Source organism: Perissodus microlepis, chromosome 4 (genome assembly GCF_051167445.1).
Source record: "Perissodus microlepis isolate ML-2025 ecotype Zambia chromosome 4, ASM5116744v1, whole genome shotgun sequence".
NCBI classification, from domain to species: domain Eukaryota; kingdom Metazoa; phylum Chordata; class Actinopteri; order Cichliformes; family Cichlidae; genus Perissodus; species Perissodus microlepis.
In genome coordinates, this window is record NC_140464.1 from 7,796,318 (window position 1) to 7,805,331 (window position 9,014).

Here is a 9,014-nt window from a genome sequence, read left to right on the forward strand (position 1 = left end):
ATGCCGTAAAACAAAATAGAAATGAGTTCAGTAATTGTCAGGGTTACTGAACTGAAGTTTTAACAGTGAGAACTTTGTTATGACTAAATTCTATCACTGAAAAATTAATCTGAGTTGTTTTTCTCCTTCACTCTGTCAGGTTCCCAGAGACTAGGTTCTAATTCAAGAGAATGAGGCCGACCCACAGATGCTCATCGCAATTACCCAGTGCCCAGTGCATGTCCTGCCCTGCCTCAGGCCACTCAGAACTATGAAGACAAAAACACAGACATGGGTGATGTCTATTACATTTAATATGGCAACTAATTATTGCTAGTGAACAGTATTAACTATCAGATTAAATTTTAAAACTAATAGAGACATAGAATGATCAGATTCATTTTCCTTTAGCTCTTTTTGCCTCAAATCATTATCTGCCAGCAGGCTAAGTTTTCACAGGAGGAACCGACGTTTATTTTACACAGACAGAGCAAATATAAGATTTTAATTAAACTCAAAGTAATTTTTCAGACACAGCCTCACTGTGTGTATATTTATTCATGAAAATCACTACTGCGCGGCTCAAATGTACTCATAATTTGGAAATTATAGTGACCATTTCTGCTAATTTGGATGGCATATATTTAAGTGGATTTGTGTATGATGTAGTAGATTTTTTTTTAGCCTTATGCATAACAATGAAGCAAAATGAAGCAAGAATGTCTGCTAAACGTCTGTGCAAGGACATTCTTAATCAAGCAATCATACATCAGAAAAACAGAAAAACCAAGAAATGTTGTTTCGGGTAGCAGGTTGGATGTGCACTGGGCTGCAGCTGGAAAATGACATCCACATATTGAAAGTCTATAGAAAGTACTTCCCTGGGACAAATTTCTGAGAATTTTCATTCCGTTTATGAAAAATTAATTTGTAATAACTATAGCGGTCCAATTTTTAAATCATACAATCTAGGAATAACAATAAGTCATGTGCGAACCATTTAAATTTTTTCTCAAATTACTGATGAGACTCAAAATTGTGCACCTAATCATGTATATACCCTTTTCTTGTCTCTGGACTTTTGATCATAACTTACACTCACCAGTCATTTTGGGAGGTACACCTTTTCAGCTGCTTGTTGATGCAACTATATAATCAATTTCATGGCAGCAACATGCATTTAGGCATTTAGACCTGGTCAAGGCAACCTGCTGAAATTCAAACAAAAAAAGAATCAGATTGGGGAAGAAATGTGATTTAAATGACACTGATCATTGTGTTGTTCTTGATGCCAGGCAGGCTGGTCTGAGTTTTTTAGAAATTGCTGATCTACTGGGATTTTCCCTCAAAGTTTCGAGTGTTTACACAGACATGTCCAAAAAAGAGAAACTCTTCCATGAGCGGAAGTTCTCTGTGTAAAAATGTATTGTTGATGCCAGAGGTCAAAGGACACTGGCCAGACTGCTTCCACGTGATAGGAAGACAACAGTAACTCAAATAGTCACTCGCTATAACCAAGGTAACTTGAAGCAAACAGGCTGCAGCAGCAGAAGATTACACTGGGTGCCACTCCTGTCAGCTCAGAACTGAGAATACAATTTATGAGGGCTCACAAAAATTAAATAAACAGAAAACTGCAAACTATTGTCTGATCTGATAAATCTCCAATTCTGCTGTTGCATTTCTATAGTAAGGTAAATATCATAAATATCATATAAGAATAACGTCATTCTGCCTTGTATTAACAATTTAGGATGCTTTGACAGATGTGATGGTATAGAAGATATTTTCTCGGGACACTTTGAGCCTCACAGTGCCAACCGAGTGCCAAGTGCCTCATTTAAATTCCAAGGCCTAGCTGAGTATTGCTACTCACCATATCCATCCTATAATCACCACAGTGTTTCTATCTTCTGATGTCTGCTTTCAACGGGACGATGCAGTATATTACAAAGCTCAAATGTTCTAAAAGGAGTTTATTGAACATAACAAAGTACTAAAAGGCCTCCACAGTCACCAAAACTTAAGCCAATAAATCTGGGGTGTGGTGAAGCTGGGGATTTGCATCTTGGATGTACATCAGCTACATAGACTACTCACCTTATTAAATATATGTCCACAATAATTAAATTAAGTTACGAGGGAAAAAGTTGTCCACCCTGATACTAGCGAGGTGTACTTAATAAAGTGACCAATGAGTGTAAGCAAAAGCAGTTATATGTGTGTTCTCATTGTTGCCTGACAAATTCTTCTGGGACTGCAGATATCAACTCGATCCCCGCAGCAGGTAAAACCATCCACGCAGCAACACCCAGCCAACAGCCAATTAACACGGTCTACTAGTGATGTCATTGGGGCCTTTTGAAACAGCATGAATGACAAAGAGGTGACAACAGCAAGCATCACGATAATTGTGATGAGAAGGGTACTGATTGGGGCCACTGCTTGTGATTATGGCGCAGTTGATTGTGGATGGCTGAATAGATGAGTTAATCAGAAGCTTTAGATCTGTGTAATGTTTTGTCTTTGTTCTTTTTACAAAGGACAACAGTGCTGCCAAGGCAGAAGAAGAGAAGAAGGGAAGGTGATTATTAATGCTTTTACCAGCTGTGTTTTGTAATGGGCAACAAAGATGATGATTTCCTCTTTATGTTTGATGTTTACTTATTTATTGCAAATATATACATTTGATTTTTTATGAAAGATAAAAGCTGATAATAAGCTTTTTTTCTTTTCTTTTTATACTTCTTTGTTCAACTTACACTACCCAAATTATCCAGTAGGTAGCAGCAACACATGGTGACATCTATCACAGAAGCACGACGAGAAACAGACAACAAGCAAGATGCTTCAAGCATCAGTGGTGACTCTGCATGCTTAAAGCATATATGCCATGAGAGACATTAGGAAAAGCACCTCTCGCAGTGTGCCACTGTTTGATCTTCTCTTATTGACACAGTGATGGCTAGTTCTTCTGTTCATGACAGGAAACATTGTCCACGTAGATGAAAATAGTTTTCATTCAAATTTTGGGCATGTTAAAAAATAAGAAAGTAGGCAAGAAAACAGGCAAGGTCAAGTTTAATCCCCATCCCACACATGAGTTAAGACAGTTGGACCCAAATCTTAAAGTTCACATTAACCTACTTGCAGCAGCAGATAGGGTAAATTTGCCAAATACAGAAAGGACCTCGCAGCCGAGACGGCTGAGGCACAGGAAAAAATCTCAGTGTCAATTTAATGGATTTGTCTCTGACAACGCACGCCATCTCAATTTTCACATTCCTTGGCACCTGCTGAAAATTGTTTCGAGGTTGGAAACCTTCGTTCATTTGGAGTTTGAAATCTCGATTGTACTGTGACAGCGCTGAGTAGTTAGCACAGTGTTTCAGCAGCAGTGTGGGAGGGTGATTTAAAAGATAGAGACTGAAGCCAGCACACCCAGATCTCAGATAAAACACTAGGATTAAGAGCTCAAATGGGAAGAGCGTGCCTTCGTGGCTGTCTCTCGCCTGTCTCCAGGGCAATGCGAATGTTTACCCAGCTATTAATATCAAACCACCACGCATTGCCTATCACACGGAGACAATGAGTCAGAAGGGGTTAAAGAGACAAATATAACCAGCGGAGGAATTAAGTTTTATTGGAAAAGGGCAGCTAATGCCAGGAGTAATAATTGATAAGTTAGACTGAGTAAATTGTACATAGAGATATAGTGGAGATGGGGGGAGGCAGTACTTCTATTTCAGCTGTGCACACTAAGAGCGGATGAGTGCATTCTGTGATTGAGAACAAACACATGAAAGATAAATGAGGGACGTAAAGTGGGGTCTGTTTTAAAGGGTGGAGGGCACAGTGAAAATGCATTCTTATCTAAATTATAGTTGACAGATCCCCAGCTGTTTATGCATCTTTGTCTCATAACGGTGCCTCCCAAAATGCATGTTTTCATAATGCAAGTGATCCTTTGTCCCTCCCGAATCCTTGGAAAAACAATCTACTCTATATTAGGCTTTAATCATTTGCTGTTTTGTATTCTTTCATGTTGTACCACAAATAAAATGTAATCAAATTAAGTTTATGTTGCACTTCAGGCATCAACCATAAAGACAGAGACGTGATGAGTAGTTCACCTTTTATTAGTAAAAATAATAGATGTCTAACAAAATATTACAGCATTGTTACACACAATTCAGATTCATTTACATGACCACAGGTATTCTAAGCTATAACAGTATCTGTTCCTCTATCAGATATAAATATGAGCTGCCACTCGACTAAAAAGGCAGATCAGTTAATGCACATTAAAAAAAAAGGTTATTGGTTTTCCTAAGTTACTGTGATTAGACGTGCCAACACTCACACAGAGAGGGACACACACATATCTACAGCTGCAGCGTTTGATCTTGCCAGTGCATTCTGTACCCTTCACACAGATGAAAGACTGGCAGGCAGTCCTGGAGGCTGACCAGCTCTAAGGCATGTTTCTTGATCCCTCAGCCCTCCATTTCCCCTCTGATTCTTCCCTTCTCTTCCCATCCTTTGTTATACTTTTCCATCTATTTATTTATTCTGAACACTTTCATTTACACCATGAAGACTGTACTTTCCGATACGCAAAGAAAGGGCAAAAGAAATGGTTAAGGTGCACCAGTGCATACAAATGTTAGGTCACACTGAACGATTAACAGATATGTCGAGGCCAGCTGGCCAGCACATGCAGAGATTGGCCTTGGCACAGCTAAGAGAACACCTTGCTTCCCTGTCCCAATGCAAACATCTTCTCATAACCATTTCTAATACCAATCACTATAAAATGCCAACAATGACAAGATATGAGATTTAGAGTGCTAAACTTCTACAGTATTAGGTGTCACTAGAGGTAAATCTATATACATCTTGTCATAATGTTTCCAGACACACTCTGCTTATTGAATATTCTTTCCCATCTGTCATCCTTCTCGTCTCTCCCTAGCATCCCCTCTTTTTCTTTTGTCCTTTTGTTTTTCACCCTCTCTGGGCCTCCTGAGACATGGAGCGCCCCAGGGCTTTGGGTGCTTTGGCAAACTCCATGAGGGTCGGCTTGACTGGAGGGAGATCTCTGGTGATTTCATCCACCGTCCTCTTGCTGGGACACACTCCATCTGGAGTGGGAAATGGCTGCAGGTCCTCCAATGTGTGTGGCGCTCCACGTCCGAGCCTGACGCCCAGCTCTGCGGGGGTAAAGATAGGCAAGGGGAGGGTGTTTCTCTTTGGAAGCAACTGGTGCTCCCTGACCCCTCTTTCCACTGTGCCCACCCTAAAGACACCAGAGGGACACTTCTGTGTCAGTGAACGTGCCTGCCACTGCCGGGACAGAGTCTCCCTACGAGAAGTGTCGTTCATGTTCATGGTCTGCCTGTGGGCATCAAAGAAAAGTTGAAGTTAGAAACTACTGAGGGCCTTATTGTAATTTACCTTCCCAATTAACATTTAACTACTTTTCACTATGAGAATAATTTTCAAGTCAATCTTCATCCATATTTTATGAGAGTAAGAAAAGTTTGAAATTACAGCCTAGTGAATGTTTTCCTCTCATTTAAAAGCAACTTATCATATTATAGGGTCTTACCTATAAGACATGATCTCATTGGTCCTACCTGTCTTGAGGTTGAGTCTTGAGACTAACGCTGTGCCAGTCAGCAGTATAGCTCTCCCTCTGAGCCTTGTTCTCTTCCCTCACACTGCAGGTCAGCTCAGCTCCCACCAGCACACCATTGCTCTTCTCCAGCACGGTACAGATTGGCATCTTCTCAGGTGCAGATAGATTTATCGCCTTGAGTGGGTCTTGTTGATCAGTCCTAAGGTAACAGGAAACAGTGATGCTTCAGTCGGCTTTACTTCTACTCTTCCACTATCTCTGTCCTTCTTAGTGCTGTCTATGTCCAGGCTTAGGACTGTCCACAGCTTTTATAGATGCTCTGTTTCTATTTTGGATTCATGTTGTCACTCTACAATCAGTGTGCTTGGACATCTGACACCAAGTCCGTGCCTCATTCCCTGACAGCTGGAAGTTTCCCTGCAGTGGGGTTCAGGGGTAATACGGCTGAAAATCCCCTGATTCTCAAATTGAATGCTGGGCGAGCTCTTGTAATCACTCAGCCCAACTCTTTCCACTTCACTTGTGATCACAGAGGGGGAAATATTACAGAAACTATGGATGGAATAATGTAAACATGTACACAGGCAGACACAAATGGTTTAGACTTAGCAGAGGAATCTTAATAAGATTATAGCCATGATATACACAAAGCAGCAAAGGAGAGCCAACCGAAGCCAACCTTGTAGAGCCAGAAACTACAGTAACTCAAATGTCAATTTGAGTTAGGCTCCAAGAGTTGAATGTTACAAGAGCAAACTTCAAACCATTTCAATTTTATAACCTTTTAAAGTTCATACAATTGGGGTGCGGCAGATTTAACTGACAGGTGACAGAGCTGTATCAATTAGCAATCTGTCAGGCTTCACTCCATCCGAGAAGATTGTACTTTTTTTTGTGAAATTCATAATATTTGTTTTTAACTTTAACCTTTAAATTATTGCAGGACATATTTTATGATGTTGCCGTGTCTGACACCTCATGACTTCAAATCAAGTTGTGTAGAAACATCTTGAGCTACTCTTATATCTTTATATTTTTCTTTCAGTAACAAAAGTTGTAATTTTTTAAAGCAGTCTTGAGCAACAGCTTTTTCTTTTCCCCACTAATTTTCAGTCAAGTTCTTTCTTTTTTTCTTTTTTGTAAACAGTTACTTAAAAAGCCATCACGTGACCCGACGGTTTTAGCTAATTATAGGCCAATCTTCAACCTTCCTTTCATCTAAAAAAATCTTGAAAAAGTAGATGTAAAACAGCTTATTGATAATCTGCAGAGGGATGGTTTATTTGAAGAGTTTCAGTCAGGTTTCAGAACTCATTACAGTACAGAAGAAGCTTTAGCGAAGGTTACAAATGATCATCTTATAGCCTCTGACAGTGGACTCATCTCTGTGCTCTGTCATGGTTTGGGGGATTTTGTCAGAGTAGATGGATGCAACCCTCAGATTTTGATTCCCAATGCAGTTCTATCTGGGGTGTTAAGTGTTTGACTGCTTCATTTTTCAGCATGACATTGATCCCAAACACACTCCCAATGGAGGAAAAGAATATATATATGGAAAAACACAATGGAGCACTATTAGTCATGGATTGAAACCCCTATTTCTAAAGATGACTGAAGAATTTCTGAAGAAATTACAAAAGCTTGCCTACCAGCATTCAGGTTAAAGAATAAAGGTGGCCATACCAAGCTAACTTCTGTAGTCTAATTTGATGATTGGCAGCACACGCCATCTCTTGGATCAAAATTCATGAGTAATTTGCTTGCTTATAACGTAAGATAAGCAAGCAAATACCTGACTAAATATTTATAACAACATGTGAAAATTATCTAAAGTTAACTTCATGTCTAAATTATTTTAGACATGAAGCCAAAAAACATCAAAATGAGAACCAGGATAAAGAAATGCAAAATTATTTCCATGCTTTAGGACAGCATTTGTCAAGCTAGCTGACAAATTAGCATTTCACACACTTGCCTAAATATTGTCACCTCTGGCTCCAAAAAACAAAAATAACACAGAAGCTATAGAGGGTGTAAAATGTGAGTTCACAAACCACATTATGTCACAGTGGCAACATCCATCTTTTATATACAGTCAGTTGTGAGAAAAATGGTGAAAAAGCCATACAAGTTTATGTAGCAGTGTCATTTTTCTCATGCTGTTTTTTTTTATTCATGATACAGCTTTGAATAAGTTTATACCCCCGCAAGGCTTCATGACAACATCATACCCCCTCATTAGATGCCATTACACTGCGCTGTCTCACAGTAGCAGTGAGAGCTCAGTCTCCAGTGATTCATTACCTCAGTGAAAGAGCGCCATGCAGGCCATAATCAACTCGGGTTACAGACTGTGAAACACACACACACACACACGCTCACACTCACCTCTGACAGTTATCTGCTGGTCTGATGTTACTACCGATTCCCGTTTCTGACTCACTAATCCACATCAGGTACTGATATCATCATATACCAGATATCATATACCTCAGACACAGCATAAAATATAATCATCCCAAGCAAAAGAAGCCTGATGTGTTAATCGATTTTTTATTTTCCTTTAAGGTTTTTGCTGTACTGTGCCAGATTGTCTGAAAAACAAATATGATCATAACTTTGTGATTCTTTGAGTATATTTCTTGACTTCGGGTAAATTAATGCTATTCCTCACCACTGACTCTTCATGTCGTGCATATTTAAGGCAACAGTTAAAGGCTAACATCCATTTGCCTGCAAATTCCAAAAATATTTCACTTTTCTTTCAACAATCTCCCAGCAGGCTGCCAGTACATATGTAACAGTGTCATATGAGTGTCATACTGAGAAAAGAAAACGATAAGCATCTCCTGGGTCATTGATTCAGTCATGTTATGACACCATGACAACCTTGAATGCCATTTCAGAAACCCAGTAAGTCACCATGCAAGCTCCTTCTGTGTTGAGGTCATGTCTTATTAGAAGCTACTTTATGCGAAGCAGTCAGATGTAATACACAGAGTGACAATTTAAATTTGTGCTGTTTTATTTGTACACTCACAAGCCAAAATCCAAGAGGCCATCAGATAGCCCTTTCCTAGCTGTTTTCGGGTGAGTCATGCTATGCAAATGGAGCCAGGGGTGTGTGTATAGTTTGTAATGGTGAACAGTGATGAGGTTAGGTCTGTCACGGTGATCACCCCCCACCGTCCTCGTCTGTCCACCCGCACAAGGCCTGGCTCGGCCGGGAAGAACTTTGTGTTGCATAAGAGCACCGCCACAGCTGCTGCAAAGTGACATTTAAATGAGCTGTCACCGCGAAAGAGATAGGGAGTAGGTGGGAAAACAGAAAGAGAAGGGCAATTGCAGGATAAAGCCAAGGCTTGTCAGGAGGTGGTAAATATGGCAAAATATT

The 9,014-nt window shown here is 39.9% G+C and overlaps 1 protein-coding gene across 1 annotated transcript; it reads right to left on the reverse strand.

Moving 5' to 3' along the window:
* Positions 1-4,085: 4,085 nt before the first annotated feature.
* On the reverse strand, positions 4,086-5,890 carry tcap (titin-cap (telethonin)). The gene is made up of 2 exons (XM_084925370.1): positions 5,619-5,890; positions 4,086-5,377 (listed from the first exon to the last, which is right to left on the reverse strand). The coding sequence occupies exons 1-2, from the start codon at positions 5,765-5,767 to the stop codon at positions 4,987-4,989; spliced, it is 540 nt and encodes a 179-aa protein (XP_084781496.1). The 5' UTR covers positions 5,768-5,890; the 3' UTR covers positions 4,086-4,986.
* Positions 5,891-9,014: the final 3,124 nt, after the last annotated feature.

Excerpts from the sequence above, each read along its gene's own strand:
- tcap (XM_084925370.1), bottom strand. The coding sequence starts at position 5,767 with ATGCCAATCTGTACCGTGCTGGAGAAGAGCAATGGTGTGCTGGTGGGA. Across the intron at positions 5,378-5,618 it reads AAGACTCAACCTCAAGACAG|GCAGACCATGAACATGAACG; the intron begins GTAGGACCAATG and ends TGATGCCCACAG.